At 41.4% G+C, this 21,473-nt stretch overlaps 2 protein-coding genes across 3 annotated transcripts; one reads left to right on the forward strand and one right to left on the reverse strand.

The window, feature by feature from the left end:
* Positions 1–3,276: 3,276 nt before the first annotated feature.
* Positions 3,277–9,372, reverse strand: LOC133927100 (phosphoenolpyruvate phosphatase-like). 2 transcript variants are annotated; one of them, XM_062373400.1, is made up of 11 exons: positions 9,125–9,372; positions 8,901–8,944; positions 7,557–7,757; positions 7,275–7,475; positions 6,731–6,842; positions 6,125–6,348; positions 5,461–5,599; positions 4,613–4,833; positions 4,297–4,418; positions 3,889–4,050; positions 3,277–3,680 (listed from the first exon to the last, which is right to left on the reverse strand). In XM_062373400.1, the coding sequence occupies exons 2-11, from the start codon at positions 8,922–8,924 to the stop codon at positions 3,599–3,601; spliced, it is 1,488 nt and encodes a 495-aa protein (XP_062229384.1). In that variant the 5' UTR covers positions 8,925–8,944; positions 9,125–9,372; the 3' UTR covers positions 3,277–3,598. The 2 variants fall into 2 exon arrangements, with proteins under 2 accessions (XP_062229384.1, XP_062229385.1); XM_062373401.1 differs by lacking the exon at positions 8,901–8,944.
* A 524-nt stretch (positions 9,373–9,896) lies between these two features.
* Positions 9,897–13,472, forward strand: LOC133927102 (ER membrane protein complex subunit 7 homolog). Its single transcript, XM_062373402.1, has 7 exons — positions 9,897–10,107; positions 10,207–10,250; positions 11,468–11,576; positions 11,873–11,936; positions 12,020–12,136; positions 12,243–12,351; positions 13,129–13,472. Exons 1-7 carry the CDS (start codon positions 10,013–10,015, stop codon positions 13,212–13,214), a joined length of 624 nt encoding a protein of 207 aa, XP_062229386.1. The 5' UTR covers positions 9,897–10,012; the 3' UTR covers positions 13,215–13,472.
* The last annotated feature ends 8,001 nt before the right edge of the window (positions 13,473–21,473 follow it).

A 21,473-nucleotide genomic window follows, 5' to 3' on the forward strand; every position in this document is an offset into this window, starting at 1 on the left:
GAGTAGAATACAAGATATTTACAATTACTTCCAAATCGATAAAAATATTTCACAATGCCCCAAATGAGATAGTAGGAACTGTGTTGTTACTCCTGCTGCTAATTGTGAAAAAAGTGCAATTTGCTTGCTTAATTATAATTTTATTTCATTTAGCGGCGCCCTGTTTGTCAGGAAAATAGTCCATGCACACCTTTTTTTTCTGCTACCAGTTCTCGCACGGGAAATCTACAAGGAATTTGATGGTCAAAAAAAAAAATACGGAAAATTCAATCGGTCCTAGCTTTTGGTGCCCGCAGTCGCACACAATAATGCGGCATGGCGCATGATGTATGATGTGAGTTCTTTGGAGCTTCTTGGGATGATTCTCGCGTTTCTTGCTGGGGAAGATGGATCGATCTACTAGATGAGCATTTATTTATTTGCAAAAGTCTATGCCCTGCTCTGAAGGAAAAGGCATTATGCGAGACCATTTATTTTGATCTACACATCACTTGGTATTCCGAAAAAGGAAATTCAATGCGTACCTGATCATTTATACTCTCTTCAATCATAAATATATATTATTTTAAAAATAATTAAAATTTTAATTAAAAATAGCTTAAAAATATTTAGTTTAAATTTTTTAAAATTATATATGTAAATTTATCTTAAAAAATACTTTAATAAAAATCAGTTAAAATTATATATATTTAAGACTATTTTATCAAAAATATCATGTATCTATAATAAAAAAAATAAGTTTAGAAACTTTCTAGGCGGGTATGATATGACCGTTGCTAGGGGCGGTGCATTTGACCTTTCCCGCTTGCCAAGGCAATTGAATTTGACTTATAGGCCACCCCTGCCGTCGGTGACCATGACCCGAATAGGGCGAATAGGTGCTCATTGTTTACCAAATAATTTTCTTCTTAGTGATCGGGTCAACTATGAACGACTATATAATATGCAATGCAGCATATTTACGTAATAGGGTTAGGGGAGCACATAATTTAGCAGAGATTCACCAGTTCTAAATAGAAAAGCCATAAAATCCATACCGAACACCCCTTAATTTCTTACAAAACTCTTATAATCCAAACAAACCATTAGATAAAGAGACCGAGAGAAACAGTAAAGCCATCCAACCCATACAAACGCATGCAACCATCATCAAACTAGTCACCATCGCCATCTCGTCGCTATTCTCATTAGATATTCCCCCTACAGCCCTACTTGCCTTTGCCTGCACACAACTTGCTGCGGTGACGCGGCAGTAGTACATTGTGTTTGGTTATTTAAATTTCTACTAATATAATTTAATGGATACATATAATTTTAGAAAGATATATATTTGTTTGATTGCATTTACTATTCTGTCTTTACGAGCGCATGTAAATATACAATCTCATCATAGCTGAGCGGATACAATCTTTGCATCTGTTCATACAAACAGATATATTTATCAGTAATAAAATTATCTTAATATGAGTAACCAATCATAAACTCAACTATTGTATCCGTATCAAATTTAGTTAACTATAAAAAAAAATTAATTTAAATTATTTAAATACATACCATCAACTAAATAATTTTATTTTCAACATATATGACATTACTTAACCACCAAAACACACCCTAGTTCTCTGCCTGTCTGGCTCACGACCGCGCCCGCACGGCGCCCTTCCCGCGTGCCCAGCGGCGCCCGGCGGGCGGTGGCGCTGTCAATCCGCCGTGCCAAGACGAGACGAGCTGCCGAGACCGAGTGGGCAGTCCAGCTCCTCGGACGTGTTCAGGTAATCAGATCCGAGTCATCACATTCCTGAAGATAATGCTAACCCCTAGCTTCCGCTGTCGCCTCCGCCTCTGACCTGACCATGTGGGTCCGATGTGGTACGAGCTGAGCTGAGCTACCCACCTGTGGGTGATTAGTTAATGCGTGAGCTTATCCTGAAGGAATATTAGCACAGTTGTTAAGCACGGGATGGAAGGTGTTGTTAGATCTGGCAGGTGTGATCTAGTCTGCTCCACGGTTTAAAAAATCATTAAAAATCACTTAATATTCATGAATATCGATCAATTCGATTGCACCGTATTTAGAAATCGATTGATTTTTAAATTTGAATTAAAAATATAAATAATCCTAAAAAATTCAAAAAAATAATCTAGTTGCAACACATTTACACAATCATGTATGCTACAATAACTATTTCATGAGTTCATGTATTTATAAAAGAAATAGGATCATATAAGAAGACTAATAAAATTAGTTTCATATTTTTTGGATTAGTAAAGAATTAACTATGCATTTAACTAGGTTTAACAAATACATTTTCTCATAGAAAATATACAATTTTTTATGACTATAAATATTTTTATCATGTAGATCATGTTACAAGAAAACCAACAAAAATTGTTTCACTTGATTTGAAGCTCAGATGAATTAGTTATCGATTTTACAAGATTGAACTTTTTTTTTTGTTTTCGATCGAATTCGAGCGGTTTTGAATCACAAACGAAATGCGGAAAACACGGTTAGTTTTGATGGAATTCGAGTGATTTTCGGTTCAAATCAAGCGATTATCAAATCGTTGATTTGGTCATTTTTTGCCTCCGATTTACAAAATTGGTGAATTTGAACAATTTTTCACCAATTTTTAAGCGATTTTCACGATATTCGCAAATTTTGTAAAATCACCGGGTAACGATTTTCGGATCTCAAATGATTTTGTTAACCGTGGTCTGCTCTGAACTTTCTTTTCTTCAGTGACTGCTTCTGTTCTGATGGGAACAATTTTTTTTCAATCATGGGGAAATGCTCTCGATCATGGCAATAACTTCCGGTTGTATATTTTTTGTACGCAAATTTTGGAGGAATTACTTGTGGAACATGAATAATTTATAAATTATTTGGACCAGTCTTTGAATCCCTGATAGGAAGGGATGCGTTTGAGAAAAAATTGTTACTCCTAGAAAAAAAGGAAGTTTTTTATTCGAATCATAAAGCAAGAACAAACAAATTATGGCTACGATCGTGACAAGACGACTCCATGAAACGGTACTGAATTGTTAAGGTGACGCATGGCCAATTTAAAAAAGAAAGTAGGCAAAAGCAGAATAGAAATTAGGATGTCAAAACACGAAAGCTACAGGTCAAGTAGGAGCATTACCAATTCCAGGGAAGGCTGCCTTCATGGGTTGGGCCAGGTCTGAATTTAAGAATGATCCAGTTGACATAATGCGCTTGCCAGTTTTTCAGTGGGAGAATTCATAGCGTCAGCATGTGGTCACATCAGTTCATAATCCGGTAGCGAATGGAAGAGAATTAATCCACAAATTCCCAATGGCAAGATGCCGACAATGGTACCCAACTAAGGGGGGAAACAACTGTTCATTGTACGTAAAATGTTACACCTGTACCGATTAACTCTTACTATTTTCATTATATTCATACAGTACAGCACTCAGATCCACAGGAGTCAGCATGGCTCCTTGGGCATGATGTCAGATATAGCCTGACTTTCCGGTTGATCACTGCTGCTTCAGAAAAGCGCCGAACACTAGCAGCAGTTCTATTCTGACATTGTGTCACAAGTTCATGCTGCTTCTGCAAGATCAACTTCTAGAATAGGGAAATCAACTCCTCAAGTTTCTCAAGATGGAAATGTTTCTTCTTCAACCTCCTGCGACGAGTGTTGCTTGTCCTGCCAAACAATGTCCATTCATCCAGATGGATAGCAGCAATAGTTAGAGCTTAGGAAAGCAATTGCATATTACAAAAAGTAATAGTCTGCATATCAGGATATATTGGCAAAACCAAAATATTAGGCTCGTAAAAGAAGCAAATGATGAACATTAAGATTTAAGAACAATAGTCGGCCTTAGATTAAAACTGTCAGTTAGTAGACTCACCAGTATTGGTTGTGAAATACCACGGTGTCTGCTGGTACATGCTTTCCATCATCATTTCTATTCCACCAGTAGACAGCATGAGTCCTATTTTTCAGTTGTAAAATTGAATGACCGTAACTAGCCTCTCTGAATGCAGAGTAGTCTGGTTGTGGATCATAAAACCTGGAACATGGAGGGTTTGACCAGCAAGCAAGCATTGTAAGAGTCCAATAAACAATAACAAGGGAATCAAGAAGACACAGGACTACAGGGGGAACTGTGTATCTTTGATTCTAAGGAAAGCAGGGATTAAAAAAAAAATGACCTCAACCACCACAACCTTGTGCTCTACTAGGCCACAAGGGTGTAAAGGGTTCAATAAACAAAATATCACTAATACTTAATTTACTTGCCCATAGTTCCCCGCACCTTGAAGCAAGTCCTTCCTGGTTACCTCCATCACCAACTGTTATGTATACGGGAGCAGATTTGTTTGGCACTGGATATTGATTTCCCGATGTTATGTTGTAGTTGACATTAGAAATGCGATACTGCAAGTAATTCACATAGAAATGTATTAATGAGAAATCAACGTTCAAAGCTCTGGCCAAGACCTAACAAGCTAGAATAATTTAACTGATTCAACTCCCAAGGAGAGAATTTACAAAATTCATACCAAGTTCAGCAATTCTATCATGCAAAATAATGCAAATTGAACGATAGTGTGCTTAAGGGAAGAACTTACTGATCTCTCATAAGCATGAACATGCCCTGCAAATACCAAGTCGACCTTGTACTTCACAAACCATTTCTCAAAAGCAGCCCTCATACTCTCACCCTCCATATAATGTGCCTCATTGCTGTTGTACATGGGAGAATGCATGAGAACTATAAGCCAAGGTGTCTTCTCCCTGTCCACTCGCTTGAATTCATTCTTCAGCCACCACCATTGAGGAGTGTATTTTACTATTAAACATCAGAAGTTTAGAACACATACTTAAATCAGTTAACAGAACTGACAAATCAGTTAACTCAGTGAAGAGCAATCCAACAATTAAATCACACATGCTTCTAAAATCGAGTACTCCTTCCATTTCTTTTTATAAGGCGCACAAGAATTTCAAGATCCAAACTTTATAATCTTTGACTAACAATTTAGTCTAGCAATATGTAGGTTTTGTGATACAAAAATAGTACCATTAGATTAGTATTTGAAAATAATTTCCTATGATTATAATTTTGTTGCTACAAACAAATATAAGAGAAACCAATGGTCAAAGTTTGGTTTTGGAGACCACACTGTGTTAAACCATGCCCTATATTTTGAAATGGAGTAACAGATATGGCGTCGATTTAAATGGATTACTTGTAGGCATGTACTCATTAAGAGTAGCATCAACACCTGTCCCCACCAAACATTACAGGTTACAACTACTTATTACTTAACAGCACTTTCGAACTTTCAGTGAAACCAAAAAAATATCCTAAATCTAGGAGTAACAGAGACCACGACTTTAAACTTCTTGCACAATAACTTCATATCACAAAATACATGGTGGAAACAAAACAAAGCAAGCTGGAAGAGCACGTTACCAAATGGGGAATAGCTAGATAACACGATGATATGAGCAGATGCACGCCTGACAGCATACCACATAGGAGAATTGCTCTTTGATGCCAAATATGGAGTCATATACCTATGCAGATATGGCTTAAATGTAGAAGTTTCTCCCTGAAAATATAAAATAAGAAGAGAGACAGAGTTATTGAAAGAAAAGATAGCAAGATTTGGTAAAGTTTTCCTTTTAAAAGCATGTTAGGCTCAGTTAATTAATGTTCAAATGGAACGAGATGTTGTTTCGATCATGTCATAATGTTCTAAGAATAAATCCTTGGCAAGGTCTGAAACCTAACCAATAAGAACCTAACCAATAAGAACCTAACCAATAAGAACATAATATGTAATTACATCAAACCATATCATAGCCATAATATGTAATTACATCAAAATCGTCAGCTTAAACCTAACCAATAAGAACATCTCTATAGTCAATATCAAAACCTTTCAGCTTTTCCAGTGTTCTTTTACCGGTACTTGCCGTCTTTTAAACATGCTTAAACAAGAAACAACAACACAGGAAAGGTTCCAGAACATAACCCAATAAATGTTGGGAGTATCAACTTGCTAATTTTTTAGACTTAGACTCGTTTGGGACTTTCAGTAGCAAAAAGTTACAAAGATGAGAAGATAAATTACCAGATCAGGCCTGTATTCTATTTCATGGTTTCCAGCATTCCAAATCCATGGTTGGTATGCAGTACTGCGTTCAACAAGTCGGCCCCAAGAATCCCAACGAATGCCATCATTATGTTCATATCTATCAGCATATGACAAGTCCCCAACAAATAAAACAGTTTGTCCTCCAGTTTTCTCATAATGTTGAAGAGTTGAGAGAGAATTAAATGTTTGCCCAAGATCACCTAGAACAACAGAGCCAGAAAGAGTTAAGATCAAGCTGTTCAAAGTGCTGCATTGCTACCACTAAGGCCATATCATTCACCTAACTTCTGTCTTTTATAGCTAGTTGATTTTATGGTTTTCCAGGAATTTTTGTATAGAAGGACAGAATGCATTTTGGGAGTGGGAATCAGGACATAACTAAGGTAAGATCGCAGTTATAGCCATTAGCTGTGCCTAATCATTACATAGTATAAGCTGATCAAGATAAACATATGCTCGTTTTGCTCAACAGCAGCTTTGTTCTCATGCAGCCTAGCTAGAGTAAGTATTGTTAGAGGTACAATGCAATTCGACGACACATGCAGTGAGTAAAATATGATAATAATATAAGACAAGACAAACCTATGATGCCAAATGTGTATGATGCATCTGGATCAATTGCTGGAGGTGTCTGGAACCAAAATTCTCGAGCTGAACCTCCACTTCCAATCTTATAATAATATTTAGTGTTATACTGCAAAGTGCAAACAAGAATGTTATAAGATGTATTTGTAATTTTACATAGGGAATTGACAGTACATACTAAGGGCTAGAAATTGACTCTGCAGAGATGAGAAAAATGTCCGAAATCAATTTAATAGGTGCACATCATGTTTGAATAAAATAACCTTGTACAGTTGAAATTTAATAAATACACATTCTTTGGCCAGTCTAACATGTGCACAATAATTGACTGATAACTGCATAAATAGCATTCTATAAAGTAGCTGCATTAATAGATTTTTTTTAACAAGAGAAATGAACTCTATCAGAGAAAGCATTGCATTTGAGTTATCATATTTGGCAGGGTGAATAGTGTACAGAGCAAACATTTTGAATAAGAATACAACACAAAGCCTGAAGCATGAGAAGAAAAATGAAGCCTATTAGTAATTTAGTATATTACCTCAAGGCCATCAACAAGGCAGTGGTGTATGTATCCAGATTTGTAGTCGTAAAACGTATAATTTGTTGTTGTTCCTTCTGCTTTTTGATCATACTGGTTCTCCTTTTTGCCATAAAACACTTCACTTGACCCATGATCTTCTACAGTGACCCAAGATACTATAACTGCCTTTCCATCATAGTCACCTTGAGTGATATGAACCTGGGAGCAGAATAAGCACTAAACAGAGTATACTACGGCAGTACTGATAATGAGCTAACATTGGGTGAAAAAGTTACTTACCTGCTGTGGAGCATTGTAGTCCTTTGGAATTGCAAACCATTCACTTTCTAAAGGTATATCCGTAGATGGGAACTCCGTACGCACGTAAGAGCTTGTGCGACTAGAGTGGACACCACTAACCAGGCATGAAAGAACATGTAGCAATAACACCAGAAAACCCCAGCCACTCATTGATTTAGGAAAACGTTGATGCCCCTCAGCCTAAAATTACAAAATCATTTTGAAAAAAAAACACATATGAGATTCATGCGATGGCAAAAGAATTAGTTTTTCTAATAACTGATCGCACAACAGAAATATTATACTCATGAACTAGCAATGTAGCATTGCTAGTACACAAGGGACTTGGCGAGAAGAATAGCAACTAAAATATTAGTATTTTGTGTAAGAGCAGCAGTACACATAGGTCCCATTAGTTTGATATTAACATCATTAGTTTGGTATCACCATTGTGGTCCTAGAGCCAATGCCACCAGATGAGCTAATGAAAGACTAACCCTACCTCATTACTTGTCGAACCATGGCACTACTGCCTTTACATGAAGATACGATCACTAATCTATTACATATTAAAAGTAGATGGCAGGGCTTTTACAGTTACTAAGAAAAAAGAGGAATGTGTTAGAAAATCTCACAGAAAAGGAAAACATCCAGTTTCCAGCCATTAATCTGGTCGACCCTACCCATGACTATAGATCGTAACAATTTGATGTTATTAGGAACCTACTTAAATCCAGTTGAAAAAGATAGAAAGAATCGTGAATCATAGAAACAACCATAATATAGCATCTATATATGGTACATTGGTACTATGTCATGAAAAAAAAAAGAATACGAGAAAACAACAAAACTACGTCTATATTGGCCATAGAGCTGCCACACTCTAGAAATAACAAGAACAAATTAACAAACAATAGAAGACGCATATATAAACCAGTGCCAGCTCTACGAGTGAAGGAGGTCAGAAGAATAAGAAGAAGAACGTCTATTCAACCACCGGTTCCTTAGGGCACTCAACCTGATAACAGGCATTTAAATTTAAGCGTCAGTGGCTCTCTTTACTGGTTTTTTCCTTTATGAGCTAAAGGAGTGTAGCAAATCTATCCTAATTCCTGTTCATTTCAGTTTGACCTTTCATACTCTTCACATTGATCTGCATACAAATAGTTGGTTCTGAATGAATTTTTAATGCATCAATAGGTCAAAAGATAAGCACTGCCATAAAAATTGTTTGTTTTTTGGCTTGATATCCGTTCTGCATGAACGACACAGTGGCGGAGTTGGCGTGTGGTATGGCTAGAGTTGAACCCCAATTCTTTTGAAAAAAATAAGCTGCATCCGCACCTTAATTGGGCGCCAGGAAGTCATGGGTGTCAACTAGCGTCGACCTTGAGCGCCGAATGGATGGATTTGGATTAGTAGGGCACCACGCATCGCACAAATCGACAACAAACGAGAGAGAGAGAGAGAGAGAGAGAGAGAGAGAGAGAGAGAGAGAGAGAGTTTGGATCTAATTGAGAGACCAAGTGAATCCATAGAATCCATCCAAGCAAGGTAGGATTACTTACCAACAATGGAAGAAACCGAACCACGCCCGAATGAAAGGATCCCCGCTCCGCTAGACCGAGAGATCAGAGGAGCGGCGCTATGGCGGCAGCGGCGGCGGCAGCGCACCCCGGAGCGGCGGGTATAGGAACCTCCCGGCGGGCTCGTGCTCGGCGGCACTGCCGCTGCGTTGGCAATCAGTTCGGCGAGCAAGCCAAGCAGTGAAGGAACGGCAAAGAGCCCACTCGCTGACGAGGCCCGCCGGGATGAATCGCTGACAAGCACGACCGCTCCCGTCACCATGCCTCGTAACACGTGAGGTTGGTTGCGCGGGCCCTGCCACTGTGGCCCGTTGGCCCCTGTCCCCACTCGCCAGCACCCTCACAGATTCCGGACTTTTTTATATTCTTTTAAATTCAAAAATTACAAATATGTGTGTCCATTTTAAAATTGCTCTATAGTCTTATCGTCTGGAAGAGCGACAGAGACAGGATTGTTTGTGTTGAATTTTTTTGGAGCACTAAATTATATTATCTTGTGCACCACATTTTTTTTCAAATTTGTATGATTATTTTGATACATTTTTCAAAATTTAAGAGTATTAAAACTCTATATTTTCTTTTTAGTTGTCGTCGGTTGGAACGACGAAATTTTAAAATGGATGTATATATTTATAATTTTTCGATTTAAAAATATATAAAAATCCAGAATCCATGGTATCGTGGGCCGGATGGGATCCTGCGATTCTACTGGTCCAACCCGGCCCGTGAAAATTGAACCCAAGAGGAATAGCCCTTTACTCGCCGTCTCCTCGAAGCCAACGGCGAGAACACCAAACCACCCCAGAAGCCGCCGCGACGAGTTCTCCTTCACTTCCGCGACCGCGACGAGCAACGACGACCACGGCGACGATGGCCGCTTCCTCCCTCAGCCACCTCCTCCTCCTCCTCGTTGTCGTCGCCGTCGCGTCGGCGTGCCTCGGCGCCGCTGCAGCGCATCAAGTCGGGTGGGTGCCCTGCCCTGCCCTGCCCATCTCCCCCGTTCGTTCTCGTTCCTCTGCGATCCGATCGGCCGGGTGCTAACCACTCTTCCGGTTTGGTTCTAGGTCTGGCGAGGGGTACACGATCGCCGGTCGCGTCAAGATCGACGGTGAGTAACCCTTCTCCCCTCACCTTTAGTTTGCGAATTCGTTGGGGATTTCGACACATGCGTGTTCGGGTTGTTGCCAGGTTTGTAGCGTTTAGGAATCGTGTCAGTGTAGCTCAGTACCAAATTAGATGCGTCCGGTAGTTCTCGTACGTTGTGGTTGTTTGGTGATACCACACTAGTGCGATTCGTGCTCGATTGGTGTCGATCTGGTATTCTGGTGCATAAATTGTTGTAGTAGCTGTAATTGATCATCTGATGTTGAGAATTATGAGCACGGTGCAATGTCAAGAGCTTTCTTACTATATTTAGCTCAGCCTAGTGTTGTTTTCACGGATTTGCTTGTATCTTGTTATGGGCTACAGACTGTTCCTTTGTCTGAAGTTGGATGTCGAAGCAGCTTTGGTTGTTAAACAATTAGTGGTACTCAAGCATTTGCTGGTAAATTTGACGAATCCCTGTTTTGGTTGGTTTTGGGATCCATTGGTCATTTCTTCACTGGTAAATGATTTTGGCCAAGTTTTAGCTAAATTTATAGCTTATCCAAACATATTTGTAGTCCTGAATCAGTGAGATATGCAAGTGTGTGTGGTTCCTGCTGTCAGGTGTTTGTAGCGTTTCGATCAACTGAATTAACAGGTATAGAAACTGTTTCTGAAGTCTATGTGTTGATTTTTACTACGTTTTCATAACCAAATGAGTTAGAGACGAGATCTTACTCTTATGCCAGAATGAGGCAGTGCCAGCATGGTTTTTTAAGAAGACATCTGCAATAAGAGGCACTCTGATATCTTCTGTTGAGCATCTTATCTCTCTGCCCCTACCCCTAAACTAGTTTCTTTGTTGTGTGGATGTTTTTACATGGTGTTCACTGTTCAGACCAATGTTTCTTGGCCAGTTTTACCGGGAGTAATTCAAAATGAACGCAGTTAACAGTGTATTAATGTAATATTTCCTAGCTGGTTATGAGTGTTGTCCTCCTGAGAGTATTTTTAGCCTGTGATAGAATCATGGTATTTTCAGTGTCAGATTCATTCATGCGGTTATAGATATCTGAGGTGGTTTATTGGATTAATATGCTGGCATCCAAATAATCATCTTGGAATTAGGGTTTTTGTTATTGCTCCTTGAAGCCTGTTTGGGGCCTAAGTTTCAAGCCAAAAGCCACTAATTACCTCCCATGATGTCCATCTGATGTTATTTTTGTGTTATGCCTATAGGTGTGAGTGCGAAGGGCTTTGGTCTTCCAGCCAAGACATCAAACACAAAAGTGATACTCAATGGTGGTCAGAGGGTTACATTTGCTCGGCCAGATGGCTACTTTTCATTGTATCCTACGAAAGATGTCGTGCCGCAAGTTTGAACTTTATTTTGAATTTTCTGATGTGGACAAATTCACCTATTACATTGGTGTGTCTCTTGTTATCGTACATTTTCCCATTTGTTGTTAGTAAACTTTGTTATGAGAAAAGATACAATACAAGAGTTTCATTTTAGACAATGCTAGTGCCACTTGTTTCCTATTGGCATTTTGTGTAAATGTTTCATTTTAGACAATGTTAGTGCATTGTTAGCAGAGCATACCATGTTGCTTTATTGTTGCTCCTTGACATGATATACTTAAGCCACAATGTGCCAGCTGGAACTCATTTGATTGAGGTCTTCTCAATTGGCTACTTCTTTTCCCCAGTAAGTATGTATTACTTGATTTTGTTGGTAAGGTGCGCAAAAATTGACATCAGCAATTTACTCCCTATTCTGTTGCACGATAGGTTCGAATAGACATCAGTGCCAGGAATCCTGGATATATTCAAGCAGCATTGACTGAAACCAGAAGAGTTCTAAATGAGCTTGTGCTGGAACCTCTGAAAGAAGAGCAGTACTATGAGGTAGCTATTGCTATCATTTTTTGTATACCTGTTTCTTCACTTGCTTTTGTCAAGTATTTTGTAAAAGTCACCTCTGTGATTGTTTTTTCTTTTCAACTCTTTCAAGATAAGGGAACCTTTCTCCATTATGTCACTTTTGAAGAGCCCCATGGGGTTGATGGTCGGTTTTATGGTCATAATGGTCTTCGTGATGCCCAAGATCATGGATAACATAGGTAAGTTGCGCACCTTTACATCCAAGAATGGGTTACAGGCTACACTATATGCAAGTAGCAGCTTTAAAGAGCAGTATTCTGTTAATACTCAGAGTCACATTTATAATAGTAGAGTTTAGTTGTATTTAATGAGCATTGTGCACCAGACAACTGTATAAAAATTTTGGAGCAAGCAAAGACATCAAGTTTATTAGTTTAAACTGCTGCTCTTCAGAATTTCTTGGATATAATTTTAGTCCTTTAATGGAGAAGTACATTGAAATGATGTTTGGTGATGCAAAACTGCATATGTGTGTGTACTATTTTGAATACCTGTTTTATTGGCATGGGCAAACACATTATCTACTTTTTCCATCTTTTGTATCTTTAGTCCATTATCTGACACTTAACATTTTTACGCTGTCTTGTTTGTTCCATTTTGTTACGGTAATTTGACAACACCGACATTTCCTCTGAAATTTCACTCAAGAGAAACCTTATGCTTTTTTGCCCAATCAGTTGTAGATTTCATAATATTGCGTACTTCATGATGCTCTGTAATTAGGCAGCTGATGGCTGATGTTCATGGCGTTTGTGTGATTAAGTATATATCGTTGCAATGATGGATCATATGTGCCCCTAGAGCTTGTACATGATGAGTTCCAGTGTATTGGTTCTCTGTAGATAACCCTTGTCAATTATTGATTGTCCAATAGCTTTCTTGCTGAGGCATCTGAAATGCTAGTGTTGATTTTATTTTTATACCTGCCTAACTGACTTTACTTTTTGTAACTGAAGATCCTGAGGAGATGAAACAAGCTCAGGAACAAATGAGGAACTCCCCTGTATCGTTATCTGGCTTGCTAGCCAGAGCGCAGAGCTAGAAGTAGAGCTTGATCTAGTTTATGATGTGATGAAGAGCAGTACTAAAGTGGTTCACGCTTCGCTCAGAGTATATTTTCCGGGGACAAGTTGGAAACTCTTTCCCCTATTTTTGCTGTATTTTATGCTGTAATTGGTCTGTATTGTAGAACCTGCTGAAACCCCTAGCGGAACTAGTCGTGCATTATTAACATATACCTAAGATTGTGTTCATTATGTCATATTTGAATCAGTTGAATATTTGATGCCTTGTTGAGTCACCTACCACGGTCCACGGGTGTACACATACTTTAGTTTGACTTTGTGAGTTGTGACATACTGGTACGTTACTTATCTCATCAGGATGGACAAAATGATAGCCATTCTTCAACTTTGTTCAAAAACGAAATGGCTATCCTGTATTTACAATTACATCAGGTGCTTATCTCAAGTCAAATAGATATGGAATTCAACTGAACAGTCATGAGGATAGCTCCTTACTGCACTTGTACTTATCTAGCTCGTGTAGAAATTGTGGTTTCTTGATAAGGTTTAGGCTTGAGCAAGTATGGATTTTACTCTGATGATGAGAGCTGGTGTTATGGATAAGGTTTAGTCATTTTCATGCAAGTATGGAGTCTGTCAAAGATAGTAGAGGGATCCTACCTACCATTGTCCAACACCTTTGGGTTAGTATTTCAGGAGAGCACGTCTCTCGTGTAAAGGCATGAAAATGACTAATCCTTGGCTTAGCATGGGAATACAGCACGTCTACCGTAGTCAATGAGTGTATGCAAGTTAGGTACTGTATGACCTAAAGCAACATAACGGTATTGGTTAGAACATTGATGTTCTCGTTGCTTTCTTTTTTAAAAAAAGAAGACCTTGGAATACTGTGTCTTGGAGTTAGTGAAACTTGGTACTCTGTTCAAGATAACTACAACGCGTGCCCCTAGAGAGAAAAGGGAGTTGTCACCAACTACATGGATCTGTCATATGTGCACCTCTTTCTGGCTGCTGAAAATGACCATAAAGGTGGAAACTCAGTTGTGTAAATTTAGACGTTCACGTCTCTCCTAGCGCTTAATTTCATACAAAACACATTATTATTTTTCGAGATCTCTCTCAGTGATGTGGCTAATATGTCGATGTAAAGAATAGAGTCTCTTATTTTATAGGTCTACGTCAGTAATAACTTGTTGGTAGTAGATAATATTAAAAGTTGACTCTGACGCGCACGTCTGACAGAGCTTGTGTGACCAGTCCCTATATCGTTGAAGTAAACCCCACGACCAACCTTGCTTTACATCGATACTGATCGTGAAACAAGTATTCACCTAACCAGTCTAATCTCATTTAATGCTACCTACTCAAGTGTTTTCATTCCCTAGACACCTCATTTCGACGAGCAAAGTCGTGACCGGCGCAGTGGTGCAATGGATTGTCTCATTGCAATTAATGCTATAGGAGGACCCTGCAGACGAGAGCGACAGTCTCGTAAGTGGGCGTGGCGACGTGCGGCTGATAGGACAAGACGCGCAAGACGACCCGACAGAGCAGCCATGACCACTCTCTGTAACAATAGCCTCGTAGTAGGGGTTTTCGATAGGAATGAGACTGCCATAGTTCCGGCATGTACTGATTGTATATATGACTCTCCTCTTATACTACATAAAGGAGAGAGGGCTAGGCTTGTAACGAGAGAGACTCTTTCTGTATCCAATTGATCCCCATCATAAGAAAATACATATGACATATGACTGTAATCCCACAAAAGGTCTGAACCTGGATAACCTCTTGTATTCTTGAGTTCATTCTCTTTGGCCACCAGCCTCTCCAGGTCCGCCACTTCCTTCTTGGCGATCAATCTTCAGATGGAGGCGGGAAGGCTGGTGACCAAGGAAAGCAGGTCAGAGACTGGAGTAGGCTCCATGATCAGCTCCGCAAGTGTGGATGCCACGATCAGTGCTCTCGGTGCCAGAACTGCTGGAGGCTAGGGGGCTAGAGCATCTTGCTGAGGCACCGAAAGAGTCACAACCAGGGTCTGTGGGGGATTTGAGGACCTGCAGCGACAACAAATTATAGAGTTAAGAAAGAAAAGATAAATCAGAGCACCTAAGCCTAACCAAGAAGCTTATCGCATGGGAGGAGGGATGAGCACGAGCCTTGTCCTTGTGAAACCGCCCATGACCGGTGTCCCACGAGCGCATTTGGACGCTTCCGTGAAAGCATAGTCCTCTGCCACTCTCTTCCTTGTTGACATAGAGCATTGGCCAGCATCAGTCTTATCTCCCCTGGCTTGGTCGGAGCTAGTTTGGTCAGGGCAGCTCTGGTTAGGGCGGACCTGGTCGGTACGGGCTTGGACGAGGCGACTCTGGCCGAGGCGGGTCTGATCAATGTAGACCTGGTCGGTACAGACCTGGTCAAAGTGAGTCTGGACCGGGCAGGGTTGGTCAACCCTCTGCTGACCAGCACCGCACGTAGGACCTCCACCCACTGTCGATATCTGGCTCCGAACAGCTTAATCATCATCGCGACCAAGTTGATTGCCAACCAAAGCGGCACTAGACGACGGAGGGGGTTGGGTGGTGTCGGTGATATGGGATCCAGGGGTTCCCGAGTCCCGAGGCCAGGACAGCGCGGTGCCACATGGCACCTTCCCTCGGGGACCCGAGGGAAGCATGATCCAGGAGTGGGTGCTCGGGGTCAAGAACAGGTGGTCCCCGAGCACTCAGAGAGCCCCGAGGACCCGATGGAAGCAAGGTCCGGGAGTGGGTGCTCGAGGCCAAGAACAATTGGTCCTCGAGCACCCAGAGAGCCCTATGCCGGTGGACCCCGCAGGGACTCCACGATGAGGTGTCGGTCGGTGGGAGGCCCGATGCCGCATTTAATGGGGAGTGTGGACGGTCACATCCAATTACTCTCCCCCATGCCTACCGTTCTGAATACGTCAGTCCCTGTCGCCACCTGACGGGAAGACGTGGGGACAATTAATACGGCAGGTCCCATCGCATGTCCCCTCGCGGGGCCCATGAAGAAAGATGGCTTGAAGATATCTCTGATGGGCTTGAAGCTTATCGTCCTGTTACATCAGACCGCGTCAGACCTGCTCTGACCAAACGGGCTTGAGAGAGTACTCAGAAGCTGGCCGGTGGGCGCCCCTGTGCCTGCTAAAGCTAGAACACGAAGACCGATGGAACCGTTCGAGGGATGTATTTTCAACCCTATGTAACATCAACTGTAGACCAATGATTATCATATTCCATTTATTATTTATGGGAACTTGTGCCCTCGTTCTGGGCACTCCCTGAAGGGCCTCCCTCCGGTAGATAAAAAGGGGGGAGCACTTTGAGGAAGGGGGCTTGATAGAAGAAAAAGATAGAGATGAAAGGAGAGGAACATTGACAACATACTGGATACACAGGAGTAGGGTATTACACCTCCGTACGGCCCGAACTTGTCTAAAATTCTTGGTGCATTCATTTCTACTAGCTGACGACGATCCATCCTGCCTAAGTCCCACTCGTATTAATCTCGCGTACGAGGTAGTTCCAGGACCAGCCCCCCGACCAAATCTTAAAGGGGGTCCCTTAGGATCCCTGCTCGCGGTGTTCATCCACCGACAGGTGGGCACCAGAGTTGATTTCCCGGATGACCCCCAAGACCTCGTCAATCACAGGATGTAGGACGTCGACCTCAGGGAGATCCTGCAACAACGCGGACCATAAAACCCTCGCCCAGGAGAAACCTTGGAGGTAAAAATTATGAGAAAATACTAAACATACCAGTCTGATCCAAGTCCTCTCCGACGAAGGGAGATCACACAGTGGAGGTGTATCATGAGGAGGGCCACCCTTCCTCAGGGTAGCCGCCATTAGGAATTTAACGTGTGAATAGATGGCCTCGTTAGGGAGATTTGGGTAAGAGAGGGGTACTTGAGATGTCGCACGGCTAAAACAAAAAATGCTTAGTATGCAGCTGTGGTATTACCTGCGGAGCTCTCTTGGGCGACGTCATCGCTCCTGGTGTACTTGTATGACGGATGTGCTCTCCTCCGCAAGAGGCACAACCGGCGTTTGATGTAGTCACGGACAACATCTGAACCCGATAGCATGGCATCCGCAAGTCGCTTAACCTGTGCCATGAGAACCAACAACTTTGAAGTTGCCGCCGGAGCGCTCCCCCAGTGCTCGGTGGTCTGCACCGGTCGGCTCGGAATGCGAATGTTGTCCAAGTAATCTTCCATCGCAAGATAGAACCATTACTCTCTCTAGCCTAACCACGACAACTTAAGACCCATCTCGAGATAGGCAGGGATTCTATTCTAGTATAGAGATCACCACTTGTTATGCCATGGTCTCCTTTTTCTAGTTGAACGAGAGTTGTTGAAACTAGCATATTGGAAGATTAATCGACCAAATAACCGTGAGCAGCAACAATATTATAAGTCTCTTCCTCTCGACCAAATTTGTAACCCTCTCGCGACATCGTCACAGAGGCATAATCTGTAGCTCCCGGTGGCCGCCCCGATCTGTACCCTGGCCGTGTAGAAGAACCTGAGATGGTTGAGGCATGGCTTAACCCCAATAAAATTTTCACACATATGAGCAAAGATGCTCAACTGATGATGGAATTAGGGTTGAGATAGAGGTGGTAGATATCATAAAAGGAAATGACGGTGGTGAAGAACTCGAAAAAGGAAGGAATGAGGTCGGCCAAAAACAAGGAGACGAACATCACGATTTTCCCTTCACGGGGAGCAGAGAGGTCCTCCCCAAGGCGGTACCCCGAAGACAGGTGACAAGGGAGCTGATGGTTGTCACGCATCTATTTCAACCTCGCTGCGTTACACTTGAACTTGGGAAAGTCTAGCTCTTTGCATGTGCGCGGTGCCATCAGGATACGACGAAGTGGGCAGCAAAAGCATGAACGACAACGAAAATAAGGGGCTTTGGGTGCGAAGGCGTGGAGGCTGGGAGAGATTAGAAAAAGGTCATGGGAAACCTTTAGCTTTCCAATTTGTAGGGCCGGTGCGATATCCCAACTATCACGGAGTTCACCGTTTTGATATGAAGGGGCACGCGTGGGGAACCAAAATTCTCTCGGGTCCGGTGTCAGTTAATGTTTTCTCTCCCACGATTCTCTTCCACTTACATCTTTTTTTTTCTCTCTATATACATTTAAACTCCCCTCAGGAAGCGGTTTCTTGAGCCAATCATGTGAGGTGGCGGCGTCGATGGTCATCCCCTAGGTTGAAACTTATGTTCACCTGGGCCCAAGTGGTACAACCAGACCACGACCACAACCACGTGACAAAACCACTTAGTCTCCCGCATCCTCAGGGGAGCTTGGGGGCTACTGTCGATGTAAAAAATAGAAGGATCCCCTGTTCTATGGGTCCACACCAGCAAGGCCTGCTGGCAGTAGATATTACCAAAAGTTGACTCTAGCATGCACGTCTGGTAGGATTTGCGCGACCAGTCCCCTGATCGTGGAAGAAAACCCCACGACCAACCACTGGTCGTGGGGTAGGTAATCACCTAACTAGTTTAATCTTATTTAATGCTACCTACTCAAGTGTTTTTCTTCCCCTAGGCACATCCTTTCGGCGAGCGAAGTCATGGTCGGCGCAATGGTGTAGTAGCCTATCCCATAGCAATTAATGGTACGGGATGGCCCTGCAGGTGAGGGTGACAGTCTCGCAAGTGGGCATGATAACGTGCGGCTGATGGGACAGGACGCGCAAGATGACCTGGCAGATCGGGCATGCCCACTCTCCATAACAATGGCCTCATAGTAGGAGTTTTCGACAGGAATGAGACTGCCATAATTCTGGCATGTACTGTTTGTATATATGTCTCTCATCCTACTATATAAAGGAGAGAGGACCAAGCTTGTAATGAGAGTGACTCTTTCCGTATTCAGTTGATCTCTATCATAAGAAAATACACAGGACGTAGGGTTGTTATACCATTAAAGGTCTGAACCTGAATAACCTCTTATGTTCTTTAATTTCATCATCACACATACACACACTCTCACTCATAGGAAACGTTGATTACACTCTCATCGACCGGTATACCTTAGACACATTATCTGGGATTAACCATCGACACAATACTTAATACATTTCTCTATGTAGCCTTACTATGAGTAAGGAGAGAAGAATACTAAATAACTCCTATGATACTGGCACAAGATCATTTGATTCATGCATCCTTTAACTTTCAATGAAATTATTAATGATTTCAACTCTGGTTCAGAATGACTACAAAAAATCTGGTTGAAAATGTTGTCGTATTCTGAGATAAACCTTGGCAAAAGTTGATTGCTTAAACCACTTGAATTGACATTCCTGCAAAAGTGAAATCTGATGGAAAGAAAGTTAAAAAGTTACCTTTTCATCAGAAAATCCTGCTTAAATTTGATATTTGGGCTACATGTGATCTCCAGATAGAGCCATAGAACATGTTCTACTAGAGTGCAATCTATGCACTATCTCACTGCAACTGCTTGGACAACTGGTCACACTCACAAGTCACAGCCATGGGAATTTGTGTCCTCCAATGGCTTGAGGATAAGACACAAACGGAAGGAGGAAAATGCCTGAACCAGATTGCACCTTGGGAGCCTGACAGGGACATCCTCCATCCACAGAATCACACCCCTTTTCTGTTCTGGAGAATACACGATATATATCTCCAACCATCCATGAAGCTCCATGTCTTGGGGGTTTGGATATTTGCCTCCTGGCATTTTCTTTCCATGTTGACTGTTTTTCCGAGCGCGAAAACGCTCCAAATTATCACCCATTTTTTGTTGTCGAGTTTGGAGATCAGATGAGCCATGATTCTTGGGACCGTGATCCTTTGGTGGTCCGTGCTAGCTAAGTGCAAGCGAGATATCGTCGTCTTCTTGGATGACGTCCCATGCAAGCTAAAGCTACATGCAAGAGGAATTTGGCATTTCTTCCTCTTCTTTTGCATCCCAATTTGCCTTTTTTTTCTTTTATTGGAATCTGTTCTTGAGAAAAAGATCAGAATAATATAGAAATGTAGGAAAAGAGAAGCCCACTTGCAGCAGTAAAGGCTGTGATAGGAAAGGAAAGGAAGATGATAATAGAGAAAGGGCTATTTGAGCTGTACCAACAATTTCTTCAGGCCACTTGCCGTGAACCGACAATGCACATCATAAACTAGTAAACTACATATTTTGGGGTTCCTTTCTTTTGTTCCAATCAAGAACATGTCGGTTACATTGGCACTTGCTATCCAGCAACAATAGAAATTTTTCATCGAATTCTGTTCTAGAGTACTTCCATTTCAGATCCAAGGTTGCTAATCAGGCTGAATGGAAGTTGTCTAGTAATTAATAGCCTGTCATATTGCAGTGTTACTGGACACTTTGCCCATTTTTTTTAGCGAATCGGACATCACAATTCTAATCAAATTTCGAGTTGTATTTTACGTATCTAAATTTTCTTTACCGAATCAGGCACCTGAATTCAAGTTAGATTCTGATATCTATGTCTGTGTCAGATAACACTATCGTATTGTTCCTCCTATGTTTTAACCATGATTTACTGTAGGTAGGTTTCCCTCCAAATGTGCCTAAACTGAGGCTAAAATAAAATATTAGACAACATACCGTATCGTATTTATCGAAATAGACAACATATCATCATATTTATAATTTTAGTATCCGTATTCAGCACCTTATTTATCGAAACTGACTTTCGGTACACCATATGTTGAAAAAACACGGGTCCAGTCATATTCGGCACACGAGATACATAATATGGCATTGTAGTCCATATTTAACACCTGATATGCCAAAAATTAGATATATTCAGCACACAGAGTGCCGAATATGACATTGTAGCCTATATTCAGCACCATATATGCTGAAAATCAGATGTATTCGGCATATGAAGTGTCAAATATGACCTGTACCGGCACATGAGGTTTCCGGCATAGAATAACAGCATCAAAGTGCTCGCAGCAGGTACATGCCATATTCGTCACACGAGGTGCCGAATACGGTACTGTAGCCCATATAAGGTGTCGAATATACCTGACTTCTGTCATATAAGGTGTCGAATACGGCACTGTAACCCATATAAGGTGCTGAATATACCTGACTTTTGTCATATAAGGTCCCGAATATGGTCGGGCTCGCGTTTCTTCGACATACGGTGTACCAAAAGTCAATTTTCGGTAAATAAGGTGTCGAATACAAATACTAAAATTATAAATACGATGATATATTATATATTTCAACAA

The sequence above is a fragment of the Phragmites australis genome, chromosome 8 (assembly GCF_958298935.1).
Source record: "Phragmites australis chromosome 8, lpPhrAust1.1, whole genome shotgun sequence".
In the NCBI taxonomy this organism is placed as follows: domain Eukaryota; kingdom Viridiplantae; phylum Streptophyta; class Magnoliopsida; order Poales; family Poaceae; genus Phragmites; species Phragmites australis.

Coding starts and splice junctions, on each gene's coding strand:
- LOC133927102 (XM_062373402.1), top strand. CDS start 10,013: ATGGCCGCTTCCTCCCTCAGCCACCTCCTCCTCCTCCTCGTTGTCGTC. Junction 10,251..11,467: donor CGGTCGCGTCAAGATCGACG/GTGAGTAACCCT, acceptor TTATGCCTATAG/GTGTGAGTGCGAAGGGCTTT. Junction 12,137..12,242: donor AAGAAGAGCAGTACTATGAG/GTAGCTATTGCT, acceptor AACTCTTTCAAG/ATAAGGGAACCTTTCTCCAT.
- LOC133927100 (XM_062373400.1), bottom strand. CDS start 8,924: ATGACTTCCTGGCGCCCAATTAAG. Junction 7,758..8,900: donor CTTCCTGGCGCCCAATTAAG/GTGCGGATGCAG, acceptor TTGTAATTTTAG/GCTGAGGGGCATCAACGTTT. Junction 6,843..7,274: donor GCCTTGTTGATGGCCTTGAG/GTAATATACTAA, acceptor TGCACTTTGCAG/TATAACACTAAATATTATTA.